This window comes from Anoplopoma fimbria, chromosome 12 (genome assembly GCF_027596085.1).
Source record: "Anoplopoma fimbria isolate UVic2021 breed Golden Eagle Sablefish chromosome 12, Afim_UVic_2022, whole genome shotgun sequence".
NCBI lineage: Eukaryota > Metazoa > Chordata > Actinopteri > Perciformes > Anoplopomatidae > Anoplopoma > Anoplopoma fimbria.
Genome location: NC_072460.1, coordinates 8,189,757 through 8,209,985, shown reverse-complemented (window position 1 = coordinate 8,209,985; position 20,229 = coordinate 8,189,757). Strand labels below are relative to the sequence as shown.

Genomic DNA, 20,229 nt, shown 5'->3' with positions numbered 1-20,229 from the left:
AACTATTCTTCAGAGACTTTTCACTATAACTCCCCAAAAGTTCTCTAAACTTGAAAATAACTGCAGAGCTGAGCAGGACAACAGAGGTTTAAAAGTTCCTCTTTACTTAAAGAATGCTGTCAGAGCGTTTTTATTTTTTTTACACTTAAGCATTCAGCAAAGAAGAAAAATCACAATGCTATCCTTTCAGGGGTTAGAGGGAGAACAAGACAAGACGGTCACACAAACCAAACTGTAGCCGGGGGCTTAAACTCCACTGAGCATTTGCCACGAGAAAGCACATTGTACATTTCTTTTTTTAAATAAAAGAGTTATATTCGCTGTATTCTGTTAAAGAAATGGCATTAAAGTGATCATTTTGGGGTTATAAGTAAAACAAATCCCATTTGCATTTACAGCAGAGACTTAGTTTAAAGAAGAAATGTCACCCATCTCAAAGAAATTAAAAAGAAGCAACAGTGGTCTGGCCCGAAAAAGTTCAAAGTAAACGTAACAAACTGTTGTGCCTCGGGCAACTCCAGAGGTCCCACACACAGGTCCCCATTGTCTGCCTTGTGACTCTTTTAGTGAGTCTCCTCTTAGCTTACTACTTTCACACCACTGATCTCCTCAGGGCGCTGGTCAAACCAAAAGCAACGCACTGACAAAAAGTCACAAGACCCGCTTCAGGGAAAGGTTCAAAATCTCTCTCTTTCTCAAAAAAGAGGACTTAGAAATAGATAATCCCAGAAAATGTGTGAATGGAGCTATTCTCCACTCGAAATGGCATTTGTTCTCAGCCTTTAAAAATGCTGCATTTGAACAGCTAGTAACCCAAATATAAACTCTCACCTGGATGTTGTCAGTTGAAGTTTGTCAGACTCTGGAGGAGGTGAGGACAGGTGGGGAACTACAGTGATTTCCCTAAACAAACAGACACAGGAGAGCACCTGCCATTCAAATACACGCTGGCATGTAAAGGAAACTCGGTCGAGTCTTCAAATTCTCTATTTGCCTGCATTTGAATAGGACAAAAGGACTTTAAAATATTCAGAGAAATGAACAATGACTTTGTTCATCAACAAATGATTTTTCAGTTGATTTCCTTACAATGGCTACAAATCATTCGGGCAAAAAACGGTTGTGATGCTGTCAGCTGTCTGTTTCTGGACTCACTTTTCAAACATTTACAGTAAACAGGAGGTTGTTCAACTGGTTTCATTTTCACCAAAGCTCTGTGATTGTAGAAGAAAATGTCTGCCCTCGTGTGGACAGAGGATCTAGATGCAGCATCGGATAAGATACATGGGTTAGAATGGAGAGGAAGTATTTTGGTTTGTGTGTGTTTGTGGTTTGTATAGCTGGTAGCTGTAGGAGGACTACTTAGAGCAGTACAGACTTCTTAATTTATTTATTTTTCTATACCTGAACTGATTTGCACGGTGGATGTCTGGATTTTTCCAGTGAATGCAATACAGGATTTTATATGAAAATGATGGGGTGAAATTGTTTGGTTCACAGCTGTTAAAATGTATGCTCAAGAAAAGATGTTTTCTAAAGTAATTAAATCATTAAAAAAACTACAACTAAGTAGGGCTGTCCTCCACCAAAGAATGTCTTAGTCAACTCAACTCATTCGATTTTGTCGACTATCAGTGAGTTGTTTTAATAGACAGATCTGTAAAAACTAAATCTTTCCACAAAGAATCACATAGGAGCACCACTTTAAATCTAGTTTTCACCAGAGGTGTGCTTGTAAATCTCTTGAATAGAAGTCATTTAGCATGAAAAGGCCTTTTAATCTTAGTGTTCAAGAGCAACGACTGATAACTTTACAAACAGACTCAGATGAAGAAGTGTTAAGTGTTAAGAGTTTTTTAACTGTACATTTTTTTCAAGATCAGTACCATCCAAGAAAAAAGTTAACCACTAAATGAAAATTGGCATCTTCCCTCTGTCTACCCTAACTATAAGGTCAAATGTTCGTACTTTACAGTTTGTGATATGAACATTAAGGGGTTATGAGTTTTAGTTAACAGCTAGCAAAATAAAAACCCATGGAGGCAAAGGTTTCGTTAATAGCTGTCAAGATTCAGTAGGTCTGCAGCTAACGTTTCTTTTTCTTTTTCAAGTTTTCCATTAATCATTTGTAGGAAAAAGCCCTAATGCACTAATAAACCGTGGGTCACAGAATGTGGTGTAACACCTGTGTCTCGGACTTTGCAGCCATGTTGGCCTGTTGTGGGAATTCCACCACCTGATTGGTCGAGAGACATGTCAACATGCAGGTGTCAACATGTCTACACAACGGCTCTACCTCTTAACAAGAACAACCCCGTCCCACACTGTCCCCGCCAGCGCGTTCCCCGTGTGTCTTCGTTCCTATATCAGCGAGCATCCCTGACGTCACTCCACCTCCTCCTCCTCCTATTGGCTGTTCCCCACTGCACCTGCTCTTCTCACCCGCCAATCACGCGCCTCGGTTGGTGTGCTCCAAGATGGCGGCTTCCAGTGCTCCTGTATCAGACACCATCGCGTATGAAAGCCGAATGTCGCTATCAGCCGCTCGTTTAAACTTCTAAGAAAAAAGGCGCAGCAGCAGCAGCCGAGCGGGGCTGAGTAGGCAACGGCGAAAGGCGGAAACGGTTTCCCTATGGTTTGTTCGTGCGAGGAGCCGGTCTCGGTGTCGGTCTGAAGGGGGGTTGTGTTATCCGAGTATGGCCACCGAGAACAGGATCAATTTTTGGAGGAGAAACGCAAAGGTTCCCGGAAGGTGGGTTTCAGTTGCGTCTAACGTGACACTCCTTTAACTCTCCTTTGGGACGTTTCACACTGACACTGTTAAATGTTGGGACGTACCATCTGTACAGTTAAAGATAATATTGTTAATATGTTATGGTAGCTTGAATCATGTAAAAATGAAGCAGGCAATATATTGAAAAACAAACGCTATGTTAAAACTGAGCTGACTTTAACGTGCAGTAGTCATTAGGTGACTACATTGTAGTAATGGGAGTCACGTCATTCACTTGAGGACTTCTCCGGCCTGCCCACTGTCTGGTTCCAGTGTGTATCTATGTGCTAGCCTCCAGCTGAGAGAAAGACAAGACAGACCTTCATCTCCATCTTGTCTCTAACGCTCAGAAGTGGAGGTGTCACGCCCGCCTTAATGCTAACCCAGTGTGTGCTTAGGAGAGAGGTGGTAAGCTCTTAGGAGAGAGGTAAGAGTGGAGGAGATGAGGATCACAGCTGTGACCTCAGATCTCTTATTTTGTCAGTGTGTTTTGGTAGATGAGTCATAGAGGGAAGAAGTTAAATGACAGTTTGATGAGATGACCAACAGCTCACCAACTAGTACAGATTAACCAGGTGGTAGTTTGTGTTTGTCTTACAGGGGACGCTAATTACAATGTACAGACTACTATGTGTTGTGTGGGGGGGGAATACCACATGATATTCCTGAATTGGGAGGAATCGTGCGGACCATTGCTTTTCATTTAGGTCAGATCACTAGGCTAATCCCCAGCTTGTAGAGCTTGCTCAATAGGCATCCTGGTAAAGAGTTGTGGTTGTTATGGGCACTGAGGACCTGCAGGTCTCCTCCTCACCCTGCACACTAGTGGGGGAAAGGAAATCTTTTCAGACTTCATAGATCAGACATCAGGGGCTATTCATACGTATGTGTTTATTTATCTGTATACAACAGACTCTGAGTGGTTGTCATGAGCCACTATCAGAGAGGTGTGTGTGTGTGTGTGTATGCAGTGTGTTTGGGTGTGTGCCATGGGGGGGGGGGGGGTACAGTACAGTGTGTTTGGGTAATCATAGAGGAGAGGCTCTCTAAGGAAAGGGTGTTGCTGTCCATGTCACACACACTGGTCTCTCTCTAACTGGTTGGTGGAAAGCTGGAGAACACGTTGGAACAGGAAAGAAAGCCGCTGGGCTCGCTGCCTGTCCTTGAGCAGCTGATAAACAAGAGACTCTGGCACTGCCAGATAATCAGCAGGCCCAGTTCTCAGCCACCAGGATTACTGTCAGTTTGTTAATGCAAACGACGTGAAATGGGTTGACACAGGTTAGCCCCAGGCGTGGGAAGCTACCGTTTGACAGTCCACAATACTAATATTTGTTGCTTTGTGATATTCACACAAAAGCCTCTGAGCTACTTTGAATGTAGAGCTTATCATTATTGAAATTTCTGCCACTCTGACTGAGAGCATTTTAAATAAACCGTCATATTAGACTTAGTGTTCGCCACCACTTTGGACAAAGAAAAATAGAAGTTGTTAACAAACTCCTTTGTTCCCAATCTGTGATCAGAATGCTTAAAGAGAGCAGTCTTGAACAGAAGATCTTTAGTTACTTTGACCAAAAGCTTCCCTCTTTTGACAAACCGTCTGAAAAGTAATTAGTTGTTTACAACACTCTAACTTATATCTGATTTGTGCTGCTAACGCAGAAACAGATATGACCACTTGCCTTAATTCCCACACTATGTTATCACAATTATAACTTAAGTTAACTTAAGTAGACTGCATTACTTAATCCATTAAATATTTTACTTTTTAGAAAAGCCCAAACGCTTGATTAGGGTGAAAGAGGCTGCTGCCTTTGGCTTTCTATATAGGAAACGAGATAAGGAACGGAGTGTAGTCAGTCTGGCCCAAACCCCATCCTGTTACTCTTGACTGCGTCTGCTTTGGGTCGCCAGAGAGTTGGAAAGAAGATTCTCACATCCGTTGAACATAATGGCCACCACAGGGTGGAGAGGAACGGGGGTTGTGCAAGCTGTCCCCTAGTTCTGTTCAATAAGCACTGCAGACAGTACAATCCAAATAAGACGGGGTGAGAGTTATTTAAAAGAAGGGAAGAACTGAGCAAAGGCAGAATGCATGGCTGAATTTGCTGGCTCTATGCTTCACAAAAAACTCCCCACTGTGGTTTTCAATTTACGCTAAATCATCCAAAAACACTGGCACGTCACTGAGCGGTCCATCAATCTCAAGCATCTTCTGATCAAAGCTGATACCTCCGCCTCTGGTCTATTCTCAGAAATCATCACTCGCCCAGCAGGAAACCCCGGATGTGGTAACTAGCTACACCCAGGGTGCCTTCAGCCATAAGTCTCTTAGCCGTCCTCACACAGGCTGCAGTAGACCTAAGCATGGTGTGCAGCAACTCACAATGTAATAACTGTGCATAATGTAATCATTTATATGTAATTAAAGCTCATATCATCATAATTAGAGCATAATGTTATAAAAGTTTGTGCATAATATAATACATTATTTAATTATGTGGAAATTATTACATAAGAAACACATTTTTTTTTAATGCTATAATATATTCAGCACATAGTGTAGTGTTGAAAAAAAAACTTTGCATAGTTAATACAATTTTTTCATATTGTAATAACTTATTACATTATGCACCAAACCACTATTATGTTATGTGCTTGTGGTTTTCTTACATTGTTTGCTGAATTATCACATTATGAGCTATGATTACATTATGTGCAGTTATTATATTATGAGTTGTTACATGGTTTAATCACCTGTAGTACCATTTATGTAATCTACCTGATTGAACCAACATCAGAAGTGACGATGCGTGAAGATCCATAGCAGTCCATCTCCAACAGGCCGGCCATGCCATCACCGGCCTATGGTCTCCTGTTACTGAGACAGTATAAGGGTCTTATAGGGGTGGGGATTTCAAAAAGACCTTGCATATACAAAAAATTTACATTAAACCCTTCTTATGAAAACAATAAATATAAAACTCCATTTCTTTTACCCCCTCTTCTTCTCACATTACCTCTGTGTGGCACTGATTCTCCTTCTAAATGTATGTAAAGCAAAAAATGCCCCATAAATGTGTATCACATGGAGTTGTAATTTTTGTCTGTTTAGTTTTGTTCACATGGATGTTTTGATAACATGGGTGTTTTGTTCACATTGATGTTTGCCTGACAAAGGCCTTGTAGGTAGAAACATTGCATCAATAAACTTTAAATTTTTTAATTTTTTCACATACATATATATATATATATATATATATATATATACACACACATCATACATACATTAGAAAACAAGGGAAACGATGTCCACAAAGAGCAACACATACAAGGAACTTTCCTCTGAATAATGATGGATGAGTAGATTAGCTGATTATTAGCATTAGCTGGGTGAAAGACTGGGAGGCTACATGTGTTTTTCCGCACAGAAGTGACAGCAGCTCACATGTCATCTTCTACAGCGTACAACCAGTTTATGGAGCGCAGCATCCTCCTCTTGACCCAAGGTTGCGACGCACGTAAGTGCTAAACCCAACCGGACTGCATGGCGTCACGTTACCCGCACGGATGCATTTTATTTGTGTTTGTTATTGGTATCTCCCATATTCAAACCTTGTTTTGCAGCACATTGTTCCATGCTTCAAGGACTTGAACATGTATGGATTGCATGCACCAGTGCCGTACCAGTTTGACTCAGTGCTGACGTTTACACTGTTCAACCTATCTGATTTTTATTGGACTGGCTGTTTAGGTTTTTTTGTGTTCGTTTGGGTGATATCATCTCCTCAATTTCTGTGTTTATTATGCACCAGCACCGTCTTTCTGTCTTATTTTCTTTCCTTTTGATCCCATGATCTGTCCCTCTGCAGGTATCCCAAAGACACAAAGCCCAAGTTCAACAATCTCAAGTCTAAAAAGGCCTCTAGCTTTCACGAGTTCGCCCGCAGCACCAATGACGCTTGGGACATCGACGAAGAGGAGGACGAGGATTTCCTTGGGACCCCAGCCCAAACTTCCTCCCATCCATCAGGCCTCCATTCTTCGTCCACACAGAACCAGGTAGCTACAGGACATCCTGTTTATCCCTGAGCGGTTCATGGGCATTGAGTCGGTGTGAAATGAAGGGAGATGTTCTGAATGCGTTTCCACTCAGCTGCAGCAGAACCAGTCCAGGGACACAGAAACCAGGGTGGCAGACAGTCTTGAGACAGACGATCAAGACCTCCAGGATGCGTGGGAGGAGGACGCGGAGTGCGAGCACGTCAACGGCAAGGTTGTCAAGTCTAGCAGTGACGTCCATCTCAACACGTCCTCAGGTATGTGGGTAATACGCTGCAGAGCTGAGGAGCTTATCAGGTGATTCATAGTGAAGCTAATTACAGACGTTGACATTGCAGATGGGAACAGTGGGATTATATCAGGCCTTTAGCATGCGCTTGGCTGAAAATGTTTCTCCAAATTCGGCACTAATGTGCTTCCAGTGACAGACACTGAGATAATTAACATGAACACCACATTAATGTGCACTCATAGTGTAGCTTATCACAATTCGCATCCTGGAAAAACTGGAAAACAGTTGACCAGTTTTCCAGTCAATAAAAACACCTAGTAAATGAGAGTAGAAGTCAAATGTTTCGAAAAATCTTGTCTTATCCGGGGAAATTATATCCGAGACATTCTCATATATATCTATCGGAGCTCCCAAAAACGGATAGCATTACCATCTGAAAGTTATGTTAAGACTCGTATTAACGTTCAAATGCTAGTTTAGGGACCAGAGTATTTTCAATAGGCCGCTCTCTGTTATGTTGTGGAAACATCACATGGTAGCACATGTAGGTTGGATGGCATTTTAACTTAGGTAACTGAAACTCTGAATAATGTAAGTTACATTAATTAATTAAATATCGTATGTCAGTGCTGGCTGCTAACTGGTCGTTTTTATTAATACATTTTTCCCCGTCATTTTGCCATCTTTTCTAATCACGAAAGAGATTATAGCCACAGACTTTTAATGAGATGTGCACAGAGAGGAACATGATCATTGTCTGGTGTGATCCCTGTCTGTCATACCAGCTAGATCATCACTGAAATGTGCTGGGAAAATGATCCGTAGGAAGGAGTGGGAAACTGTTAATATCTTTGTGCAAAACGAGTAATAAAGGTTATAAAATAAATGACAATGAATAATACTGTATGTCTGAGCCCCAGCATTCCCATATGGTCTAGCGGTTAGGATTCCTGGTTTTCGCCCGGGTTCAACTCCCGGTATGGGAATGTACTTTTCCCCGGGCGTATATATGTAACAATGTATATATGAACAGTAAAGCTGATATTCATATTCATCTTTGCTGCAACACTCTGCCGTTACTGTGCAATTCCCATTTGCACATGCATGAACCTGTGTGATTGTGAGACAGGGTGTTTCCAGATATGGGATAAAGAATATGACACTGGTGCATGAGCTGAAAGCGTGCAATAATTGGAACAACATTTGAATATGTTTTATAATGCCAAAGAATTAAAATGTGAACAGGTGTTAGAAGTCCCTGATTCCATTGGCCCTGTCTCCTATAAGTCGGAGTGTTCTTTGATCCTCCGGGTTTGTTGTGGCTATTTATCAGTCCAGCTGACTTGCTGTGAATAATAAGTTATTCACTGGTCACCTGGACAGCTCAGAAGTCAGCTGGCTTCTGAATATTCAGGCTGTTATTCATAAGTCACCCTCTGAGCCTGTTCAGTCAGGGCCCCATGGCTCCAGGCTTGGATCCCCTTAGGGACAGATAAACAATGAGATCTTTATATCAATGATTCATGCTGCGTTTTATTCTTTTGTAGGTGTTTGGGGGGTTGTTTGGATGTTGAGTTCAAACTGCAACAATCTTTCTCCAGAACCGCTGACTCTCCCATCAATGCTTGTTAATGACTATAGTAAAAACTCAATGTAATGTCAGAATAACCAAAGATTGATCAATTCTGGTTTGATCTCTAACTAAAGTACACATAAAATACTTTCAGCAAGTAATTACATAGGACAGGGTCACACCCAATTAAAGAAAGTGACCCCTCAGCTGATTTATACCCTACACATCACTATGATGCTGATGACAAGATTGGTTTGTTTCGTTGTATGTTGGAATAGTAAATTATTATAATCCACCTCTGTGATCTAAATCGTCCCTCGTTCCAAATTTCATCTGGTACCTGTACATTTAAACGAGTCCAACCGTCCCTAACATTAGAAGTTTTAACCATAGAAGTAACAAAACGGGAAATGAAATGTCAAGATTGAGATTTTTGGCCTAACTTTGGGTGTTAAATTGAACATTATGTCTCCTTTGCAGTGGTTTCATTTAGTGGTTGTGGGTTGTTTACTGTTTGTGAGGTCTACAAAAGGTTTTTATGTCTATATTATTGGATGTTCTCATTTTTCTTGTGTGGCACCCTACAGTTCGCTCCACACCACAGAAGCAGCAGTCTCTCCCAGTTCGTCCCATCATTCCACTGGTGGCCCGCATGTCGGACCAGAACGCGTCGGGAGCACCACCCATGACAGTGAGGGAGAAGAGCCGACTGGACAAATTCAAGCAGCTGCTGGCTAGTCCCAACACTGACCTCGGTAGGAGAGCAACACTCTCTTAGCACTATTGAGAGGAAATATTGGCTCCAGACCAACACTACTCTCTCTCTGTCCGTCACTGTGTGTGGATCCCTGCTGGTGATGAACTGTGTTTATATCCTGCTCTGTGCTCTTACAGAGGAACTCCGGAAGCACAGCTGGTCGGGCATACCAAGAGAAGTCCGGCCAATCACGTGGAGGCTTCTCTCTGTAAGTCTAAATTCGAGTCCAAGTTCCATTCTTTTTAGTTTCAGTGTGAGCCTGTTGCATTCCTTTTTTTTTAAATGTTCATAAGCCTTATCTTTTACAGGCAGCCTTGTCTCCTCTCTCTCTCTCTCTTATCTCAAATGACGGGCCAGTTCAGTTCCTCTGAAACTCTACATGTAACTCTCTCTCATCTGCTCGCTCTCTGACAGGGCTACCTGCCGGCCAACAAGGAGCGCAGAGAGCTGGTGCTTAAAAGGAAGCGAGAAGAATACTTTGGCTTCATAGAGCAGTATTACCACTCCAGAACAGACGATCACTATAAAGACACATACAGACAGGTGATACTACAGTTCAAGTTAAAGCCAGCTCCTATGTGGATGTTCAATCAGTGTTCATGACGAATGAAGTGGATGGAAGTGTGGAATATTGTTTATCTCTTGTACTTCCTGACTCCAGCGCCGTCATAGGTGGAGGGAAAGAAGAACTACAGGCTGTTTTAAGCTTGGGTTTCTAGTCTCCACGTCTGGGTAGCTAGGGGGGAAGCTATAGGTGCTGCTTAACAACAGAACTTCCTGAATCTGATGTAAGTTCCATTTTGTAAATAACGATAAAAACAGAACTTGGCCAAATGGCATCCAAGATATGAGCGCCGAGGATGTTCTGGACGAGGGCACATTTTACAGTGTTTTGGCTCAGATATTCAGCCGTATTAATTGGTGCCAGTGTATATTACCGAACAAATGCAGGGACAGAGAATTATCGGCGAGGATCCAAGAGGCGTCAGAAGCCTGCAAGCAAAGCATCCTGGTACATGTAGGCACTGATGGCACAGCTAAGCAAGTAGAAGAACTCGGCTTTCTGGGTCAATATAACACGCACTGAGGAACTTATTGCATTTACCATCAACAATGATTGGACATCCACGTAACAGGTGTTGAATTTTCCCTTTTAACAAATGGGCAAAAAAACTCCACACAGCATGATCGGCTTTAATTATGCTGAGTAACATGTCAATCATGTTTCTTCCTGTCAGATCCACATCGACATTCCAAGAACCAACCCTCTGATTCCCTTGTTCCAGCAGCCCGTAGTACAAGAGGTAAGATCTGAACTGCTAGAGAGCAGTGGAACAGCTCATCAGCTTTGTGTACTTCTTCATAATCTTCAAATCTTCAGTTTGTCTGTCACATTAAAAGTGAAGCAGGAGGCTGTTTCATCAAGGTCAAAGGGTTAGCCAGCTGGCTCACTTTTAACTGGGCTGGATCACCATGGCAACCTATGCTGCATTGGTTTACCTGCTCGTGCGCAGATTAACAAAAACACAGTTTAAGCTTACAACAAAACTACAAGCAATAAATAGAAATCAATAGAATCCTGATAATTATATCAGAGAAAAGCACCATGTGTCCAAACTGGGTTTAAAATAGGGCTTCCAAAGAGAACCTTATTAACAACCTAATAAATGGTGAATTGTGGCTGTAGTTTCTTTAACACTCTTACACGGTCTTTGCAGCTCAGAGTCGACTTTGTGAGTGTTAAATCTGCCTAGACTCAATGAGATGATGAGTGGGAATACAAGGTATAATCTCTATCGTCTTTTATTAGGGAATAGAAATCCACAGATTTTTTTGTATAAATTCATTGGTCAAACTCTCTTTCTGTCCTTTAGACCTGGTTTTGCTCAGAGTTTGTGTAGTTTTTAGCCTTGATTTTAGTTTAGTCATGTGATGGTTTGTAAGTAGGAAATCTTTCACACACGCTCATAGCTGGATTAGAAAACTCAGCGTTCTGATAGGGGTTATCTAGGATCACAGACGTAAGCCTCAGTGACGCCTGGTAACCTAAACAGAGAGCCAGACTAAGTCGAACTTGTGCCGTGATACAGGCCTCAGGCTTCATTGTAAAAAAATCCCAATTTTGCTATAACTGATGTCCAGCAGAGACAAATGAGATGTGAGACTCTCTTTAGATACACTTTGATGCTATGTACTGTAGATAAGTCATGCCCCTGTGAATGATACAGTGCTGTGACTGTGTCAGTCACTGAGCAGGGACCAGCATTAGATTGCTACACTTGCTGTAAAAAGGAACTTGGCTTGTTCCTCAAATGTGGTGATATATTGTTTTCAAAACACCAAAAGATTTGTGTCCAGATTTACCAGAAACGTGACTGGGTTTAATCACAGCCTCATTAGATCAGGCCACTATAATACTTTATTTATGTTCAGCATTATCCACTTCCAGTCAGTTTACTGTAACAATATTTTAATGTTATGACTGTGCAAGTTTTGTTTTATGCATGGGACGAGTTTTGACTGATGTAACTCATAACAGCAGCAGAACATGGGTTATTACCAGATGTATTTATTTGCATATACAATAGATAAATTCATTCAAGACATTGATTTCCACCACTTTGCCCAGCCTGAAGCACAATTCATCATATGCAGATGATTTTGCTTTTTATTGCTTTAAAATCGGCTTGTAAACTGGCTGCTTGTGAAACAATCCGGTCGTAAACGTCGTCTCTAAACTCCAATTCCAGTGTGACTGAATGGACAAACTAACACTAGCTCCAGAGAGAGTTGAAAAATCAAACGGAGCATGAAAGTTTCCTCCTGAAAGACTTCAATCAAATTAAAATACATGCTCCGCTCTGTTAATTACTTCAGTTCAATTCAATATACTTCATAGAATAACTGTAAAAGGGACGGTATTGCCAGAGCATCAAAATAGCAGAAAAGGTTGTGACCCTGTTAGAATTCTGTAGAACTCGAGTCAGCTGTTGGAATATTGATTCTAATAACATTTTGATGCTGGTAACAGTTTTAATTCAGTGTTTAAAGTTTGCTAACTCGATGATGCTTCGGTTGACATCATGTGCTCGCATATTTTTGATCACATCTGCTGTAAAAGCGTCTTGATCTATAAACAGAAATGTACATCTCAGGAGAAATGATGCAAACTCGTGCATTGACTCAGCGATCTGGACACTGAGTGATATGGGGGTCTGTATTCTGAGGAAGGTGGTTGTGATTTTCAGTGAGTCACTTTGGCTCTTTGCATCAAAAGGTTTACACGCTGTAACTCAAAGCAACATACTTTATGTCTGAAATACTCAACCTGAGATAGTAGAATTATAGTGGAAATGATTGAGTGACATTGACCTTGTAATCCCATAATAAATCTGCTATACACATGAATCAACCGTTTCGTTGTGGTCTTTCTGTCCTCAGGTGTTTGAGCGTATCCTGTTTATCTGGGCCATCCGTCACCCAGCCAGCGGTTACGTACAGGGAATCAATGATCTGGTCACACCCTTCTTTGTGGTCTTCCTCTCTGAGTTTGTCAGTAAGTTACTGGTTGAAAATGTCCTGCATAAAGCCCCGTTATATTCACACTGGACCGAAGTGACTCATGTCAGCCTTTGTTTCTGATAGCAAACGTTTTTTGTCTGTTTTATGTACCTATATTTTTACAATGTTGTTACTAAAACTGATACCACATCAAATCCAAGGTCTAAAACACTGTTTCAATCAATCTGAGTCAATCAAAAGAGTAATGCATGTGAGTCAGGCCATTTCTTTTTCATTCAGTGTTAATTTTTGTTCAAGCAGAGGATGTGGAGAACTTCGAGGTGGCAGCGCTGCCTTTGGACACCCAGAGAAACATCGAAGCTGACAGCTTCTGGTGCATGAGCAAGCTGCTGGATGGAATACAGGTCTGGACACACACACACACACACACACACGCACACATCTACATCTCAATAAACACATGTTTAAAACTGCAAATGTGCCCATTTACTGAACATGCTATCCTTTCAGGACAACTACACCTTTGCTCAGCCTGGAATCCAGAACAAAGTGAAAGCTTTAGAGGAGCTGGTCAGCAGGATAGATGGTTAGTGGACTCCTGTTAGTGTGTTAGGAGTTCTGTGTGTCACATGTACTCTGCACTGACATGCACCCTGCTCATGCCTCTCTTTGAGCTTGTTTAGAATTAAAATCATACATGCACAGCTGATTCCAGATACAAGCTATTAGCATCTTTAACATCTTTGTGTGTGTGTGTGTGTGTGTGTGTGTGTGTGTGTGTGTGTGTGTGTGTGTGTGTGTGTGTGTGTGTGTGTGTGTGTGTGTGTGTGTGTGTGTGTGTGTGTGTGTGTGTGTGTGTGTGTGTGTGTGTGTGTGTGTGTGTGTGTGTGTGTGTGTGTGTGTGTGTGTGTGTGTGTGTCCAGAGGACATTCACAATCATTTCAAGAGATATGAGGTGGAGTATCTGCAGTTTGCTTTTCGGTGGATGAACAATCTGCTGATGAGGGAGCTGCCGCTCCGTTGCACTATTCGTCTCTGGGACACCTACCAGGTAGAGCAGAGTGTACACTACCTACAAACCTTTACAGTAAAAAGTAACCCAGTATAACAGCAGCACTGCAAAAAACTACTGTAGAATTCACTTATTCATTCCATTAATTATACAGTATTTGTTACGTTGACCGGGTCCGACTCTCTTCTCGGTTTTCTGCAGGCTGAAGCAGAGGGTTTCTCCCACTTCCACCTCTACGTCTGTTCTGCTTTCCTCATTGAGTGGCGCAAAGAAATCCTCTCCATGGTTGACTTTCAGGTACAAATTTGTCCTATTTGTGGTCATGCACACTTAACTGAGAAAATAACCACTAAATATTGATTGAAAAACTAACAGGGGGTACCAATACTTACTGTAAAGACAAGTTTATGGAAGAAAAGAAAAACGATGTGATCATTTTGAAATTAAAAGCAACTATATTGAAGAAGAGATTGAGATCATAAACTCATGTTTACAATGTTTACTGAGGTAATAAATCAAGAGAGAAGTAGAGTCATTTTCTCATAGACTTCTATACAACCAGAGGAGTCGCCCCCTGATGGACAGTAGAGAGAATGCAGCTTTAAGAACTTCCATATTCCATGTGCATTTTGTTAACATCTGCCTTCCAAAATAGTGTAAATGTAAATGTAGATTGCTGTTGCTCTACAGGGCCTTCTCATGCTACTGCAGAACCTCCCCACAATCCACTGGGGCAACGAGGAAGTTGGTCTCCTCCTGGCTGAAGCTTATAGACTGAAGTACATGTTCGCAGACGCACCCAGCCACTACAAGAGATAGGCCTGAGGCCGCCTCCCAGCAAGCACAGTCTCCCCTTAGATCAAACCAGACTGTGACTGGAGGGACCCCCAGTATTCTAGACACGAGACACTCCAGACGTCCATGTGTTGTCTTTGAGGGGACCTGGAAGAGACTGACCAAGCCACAACTTCTCCTGTGAAAATGAAGTCCAGTGAATGTCACTGTGGATTTGGGTTAATGGTGCTCTCACAGAGCTCCGTGAATATGAGACTATTTGCAGTGGATGGACTGCACTGTATCAATGGACTGTTACAGTATGATAACCACAGATATGCTACCTTGGTTTACTTTTACAGCGTATGGTCATGCAACATAAATTGTCTCATGTGAAACGTACACTCAGAAGAACACGCTGTGATATAAAGGGATGATGATTTTAGTGAAGATTGCGTCCACATATTCTATTTTCTTGTTTTGAAGATATGTTTTGGAAGTTGTTTTAGAACTCTTATATGTAAAACAGGCAAATACTTTATTTTCTCTTTTAAAACCTATTTAGTCTGACACTGTCAAGCTGTTATAAATAAGATGGACCGTCCCTTATGTTTTGGTTCAGGGTAACCAAATATGCACTGTACAATCAACATATAAACATCCTTATTTTCGACTTCAGTGAGTCGGTACAATTGGTTGCCAGTACGTTGATCTGAAATGTAATAGGTACTAGACCTAAAAGTAGCAAATAGTAGGTATTGTCTTTTGTTTTAAAAGTGGAGAAACTGATTTGGTATCAGTTGGCATTGGTTATCCTAAAACAGCATCTTCATTCATTCAGTTAGTGGTACAATTATAATTGAACCGCCTCTGATAGAGAAGGAATGATGGAGTCCTTATGGTTAATGTAGCTTTGAAATTCCTTGCTTGATTATTTTATGTTGAAACTGACTGAGATAATTCTACTTTTTATTTTATTTTATTTTTTACGGAATAAAAATTTAGTAGGAGATTCTGGCACATAGTATCACTGACACAAATAGAGACCAGTAACGACAGGTCTGTTTTGACCTGAACCATTTTAAAACTCCTTTCTTAATGCATAATGATGTAAATGGTCGTTATACCCACTATCCGGAAGTATCTGATTGGATACCTGTGGTTACTGTAAATACTGCATATGCATAGAGGTAGTCAACATGTTTGATATCCTCAGTTGAGGATAATTTTAGTAATTGTTTATGGGGTTGAAGATCTTTTTTTTTTTTTTTTTTTTTTTTTTTTTAATGGAGGAGATGCCTTGTCAATGCTTGTTCAGTACTGAAGGACATTTAGCCACACCATCCTTCTTGAGACAGTCCTGTGGACACAGTGCAGCTCACCTTATATGACGATGCCTTTGTTACGAGCATTTGTAATGTTCTGTTGTCTTTTAGAGTGTACGGTAACACAGATAAATGCTTTGTTATCATTAATGCTTGTGATTTATATTTGTCTAAGGTTCAGGTTTTTGCACTTGTATCGGTGACCATTCTTGGTGGGGGGTGTGAATATGTGTGTTACTATTTACCTTCATTACCAGTGATAATTATAACACAACGTATGATTGAAAGATATGACAATCATTAGCCACTGATACTTTGATTTCTCTACCATAGGTTTTTTGTTTTTTTCTTTGATCGTTTTGAAGCAATTGCTTTGTTAAATTGTAGTCAAGTGTAAATCTGGATTTCCTGAGCACTAGATTCGTGGAGATATTAGAACACAACAAATTGAATGGATAAACATCTTTAATGGTTAGCATGAGTCTTAATTTATATTCAGGAATTATTAATTCCCTCTGAAATATGGGGGTTCAGCCATAGATTGAGGTCTACGTTACTTCATTGCGTTATATGAAGTTCTCCTGAAGTCACCATGGTACTTAAATTGAGTCTGTGAAAGAGATAATTGTATTGCAGGAAAAACCTAACACTGTTGTATACTTTTTTTTAAATATTTTTGATTTATTCAGTGCAAGTTTTTGCTTTAGGCCAGCTATAATTGTGTGTTCATCAACCTTGTTTTACCCATCTGAAACATGTTGAATGTTGGTGTTGAATGTATGCCTTTAGCCTTAAAGACTTTTTTTTTTTTTTTTTTTTTTATCATTCAGGTGAGCCAACTGATTGTTCACTCCATGCTGTTTTTATCTAAAAGTCATTATGTCTTCACAATGTGATTTGATTACCTTAAAGCTGACAAAATAAAACCTTTTGTTTCAGAGTGGTTCATGCAACAATAACATGCAAATTCTTTATTGGGCTTCAATAGTCAGGGCTGGTTTGAATGAAGAAGTATAAACATATTACAGTAGACCTGCTGCTTTTGGGTAGAAGTGTGTAAAGTGGGGGATTATTTGTCTTGATTCGATATCTCTTTTAATGTTTTAATTTATCGAAGGTAATGTAATGTACAGTTCCAGTCAAAAGTTTGGACACACCTTCTCATTCAACTACTTTGAAGAATCTAAAATATAAAACATATTCTGGTTTGTTGAGCATTTGTTTGTTTACCACATAATTCCATATGTGTTCCTTCATAGTTTGGATGTCTTCAATATTAATCTACAAAATAAAAATAAAGAAAAACCATTGAATGAGAAGGTGTGTCCAAACTTTTGACTGGTACTGTAAAAACAAATGAATTATGTTTTTGATAGCAACAAATCGGTAAACTAACTCAACATAACGCTTACTGTCGAAGCTCAAAAGGTTTTCCTAAAATGAGCACGTGACGCGACGGAAGTGATGCTGACAAGTCAAGAGAAGTAACGTGAACGTCTCATAAACTTCGGTTTCACTTTTGCAGCCATGTCAGTGTTGTTTTTGGCTACAAAACCTGATGCTAACGCGACATACCTTGTGGATTTAACCAACTGGAAAGACCCCCCGTCGAGCCTCGTCAGTGTGAGTGTCGGGGTCAGGTGTTTTAGCCAACGGAAGCCGCATTTAGGACATGTTAGTGCAGCTCGCAGCAAGCTAACGTTAGCAAACGCGAAGCTAACCTGTGGTCACGCAGTACAGTGAGTAGCCCAGCTGCCCCCACGGCAGCAGTGACTTTGCACTTAATATACATCTAGCTGTCATGTTATTATTTACCTGAGGTTCTGTATTGCTTGTTTTGAAACTGTAGCCTAGCTAACTTTAGCAATAATCGGTAAAACGTTACCAAGAGAGAGGAACAAGCTAACAAGAAGGCACGCACCCCTTTAAAAAAACCACTCTGCTGAATGCCTTAGCCTTTTATTTAGGCTCTTATTCATGTGTGAGTGCCTAGCTAATGCTCAAAACTTCTACTGTGTCCTTCAAAGCAGCAGAGGAGCTAGGTGAAGGAGGATGGATGGCGTCAGCTGGAGCACTACAAGGGCCCAGGAGTCGTTCAGCCGCTCCAAGACGGCATCAGACACTCTGTCCAGGCTCGCCAGCTTCATTGCACGGGCTGACCCAAAGCAGCACACACAGAACCAGAGGCAGCAGCCATCCCACATGGCCACGTATGTGTGTAAGGAATGTGGTAAGGGTTTCCCTTATGCCACAGATATGTTGCATCACCAGGAACTGAAACACACATTACCCAAGCCTCACCGGTGTCCATCCTGTGGGCAGGAGTTCTCCCTGAAGTCCTCCTTACAACTTCATAAGTGCAATCATGACTCTTCCCCATGTGAGCTTTGTCCTGCAGAATCACAGCCGGGTTCTCCGTGCCCCTCCTGCACAGCCTCAGATCCCGGCAGGCTGCAGGACGCGTCGCTTCACCGCCAGCCTCGCCTCCCGGACGGTAGCGCTTATTCGTGTGCCCCATGTGGGAGAGGCTTCAGCCAGAAGCAGGCTCTGCTGCACCATCAGCAAGCTGGTTGTAATGAACCACCATCGCCATCAGATATAGTTGATGCAAGTAGCCTTCCAGATAATTCTCCAATTTCTAAAGGGGGCTTGAACCGCTCGGATTCCTCAGTCACCCCGGGGCCCAGCAGCGGAGCTGTCAGTGTGTGCCTAGTCTGTTCAACAACGTTCCGCACAGAGGTTGGGCTGCAACGCCACAAACAGACTTACCATGCAGAACAGGGGCATAAAACCAAAGGAGGAGGTACTGGTGGAGAAGCGAGGAAAGGAGGGAATTCCAAGGTGAATGGAGATCTAATTAAAATGCCAAAATCCAAAACAAAGCTTCTAGACTGTCGCTCTTGCGACATGGTTTTCAGGAGCACCTCTAAGCTGTACATGCACAGAAAAGAGAAGCACAGCAGAGAGAAAAACGTTATGACAGAACCAAGGCCGATCACCATCAAGCGTAGGAAAGTACACTCGTATCCATGTCAGATCTGCCGCAAAGTCTTCTTGCATCATTTGTCACTTAGAGCACATTACAGACAGCACACAGCATCAAGCTCCACCACAATCCAAAACAAAAGTCAGCCTGTAGGATCTACCACCAAAGACTCAGAGTTCTTAGAAAATGGATCAAATAAAGTAAAACCCAGCTTAGCAGAAGACAAGCCTGTGAAGGCTGGTCCAGGGAGGCCCAGGAAAGTGGCCAAAGTAGAGGACAAAGTTACAGATCCAGGGAGATGCAGAGAAGTGCCTGAAGTGGAGGAGGAGGAGGAGGATGAACTGGAGAGAGAGTTTCCATGCCCCTCCTGTGCAGAGGTTTTCTCTCTGCAGTCGCGGCTCCGGGAGCACGTGGAGCTCCACCAGTCCTCCGTGAGGAGGAGACAGTGCAGCGTGTGCACAAGCGAGATGGACACCTGTAAATGGCCGGGCTCGAAGAGACAGAGGCTCTACCACTGCGTGCCTTGCCAGCAGGGTTTCGCCGCACTGGACTCTTTCCTAGAACACTGTCAGGAGCACCTCCGAGTCAGGGTGGAGGAGGACAGCATCACAGAGGGCTACGCACATCAGGCCAGCAAAGCCTGAGATCCGGTTTGAATGTCGTCAGCAATTGCCTTTTTTCACTTGAGGGGTTAGAGAGTGGAGAGTGATTTAAATCTCTATGAAATTCTTGTTGATTTACCAGTTCACTGATTGAGCATTCAGGACATCTTGTTTTTTTACATGCCATGTCGGTTTATTGTTCTCCACAGCAACATAACAAGGGTTGACTAGAATGATTGTTTAAGGACCACACCAGGCTTTTTGCATGTTTTATTTAGGCATTTCATTACAAAACACATCCACCTCACCCACAATACTTTCTACATTATAGGCAGCCACCTGTTTCACGACCAGTACAGTATGTGAATCAGCTTGTGTGAGTGCCATTACAATGACCATTTGGTAGTTCTTGTACAGTCAAACAAAGCAAGAACCAAATGTTGGCATGGTAAATTGTATGCACCACTTATGAACACTTTTCAAATTCAAAATCAGTTTCAGCTTTATTAAAGCATAGATATATAACACTACTTTGACTAAACATAAAGCCGACAGGTTCACTGTGATGCATGACTCACTCTGGTGTGTCTGCAAGTTGGTTTTCATAA

The 20,229-nt window shown here is 41.7% G+C and overlaps 2 protein-coding genes across 8 annotated transcripts; both read left to right on the top strand.

Moving 5' to 3' along the window:
• The first annotated feature begins 2,483 nt into the window (after positions 1-2,483).
• On the top strand, positions 2,484-15,979 carry tbc1d22b (TBC1 domain family, member 22B). The gene is made up of 13 exons (XM_054609040.1): positions 2,484-2,752; positions 6,649-6,838; positions 6,933-7,095; positions 9,231-9,398; positions 9,538-9,608; positions 9,815-9,943; positions 10,639-10,704; positions 12,842-12,956; positions 13,223-13,326; positions 13,433-13,508; positions 13,846-13,973; positions 14,136-14,231; positions 14,625-15,979. Exons 1-13 carry the CDS (start codon positions 2,697-2,699, stop codon positions 14,751-14,753), a joined length of 1,491 nt encoding a protein of 496 aa, XP_054465015.1. The 5' UTR covers positions 2,484-2,696; the 3' UTR covers positions 14,754-15,979.
• A 1,498-nt stretch (positions 15,980-17,477) lies between these two features.
• On the top strand, positions 17,478-20,229 carry si:ch211-148l7.4 (uncharacterized protein LOC563603 homolog). 7 transcript variants are annotated; one of them, XM_054609495.1, is made up of 2 exons: positions 17,478-17,656; positions 18,067-20,229. In XM_054609495.1, exon 2 carries the CDS (start codon positions 18,086-18,088, stop codon positions 19,661-19,663), a length of 1,578 nt encoding a protein of 525 aa, XP_054465470.1. In that variant the 5' UTR covers positions 17,478-17,656; positions 18,067-18,085; the 3' UTR covers positions 19,664-20,229. The 7 variants fall into 7 exon arrangements, with proteins under 7 accessions (XP_054465470.1, XP_054465466.1, XP_054465468.1 ...); XM_054609491.1 differs by having other exon boundaries at positions 18,064-20,229; XM_054609493.1 differs by having other exon boundaries at positions 18,061-20,229.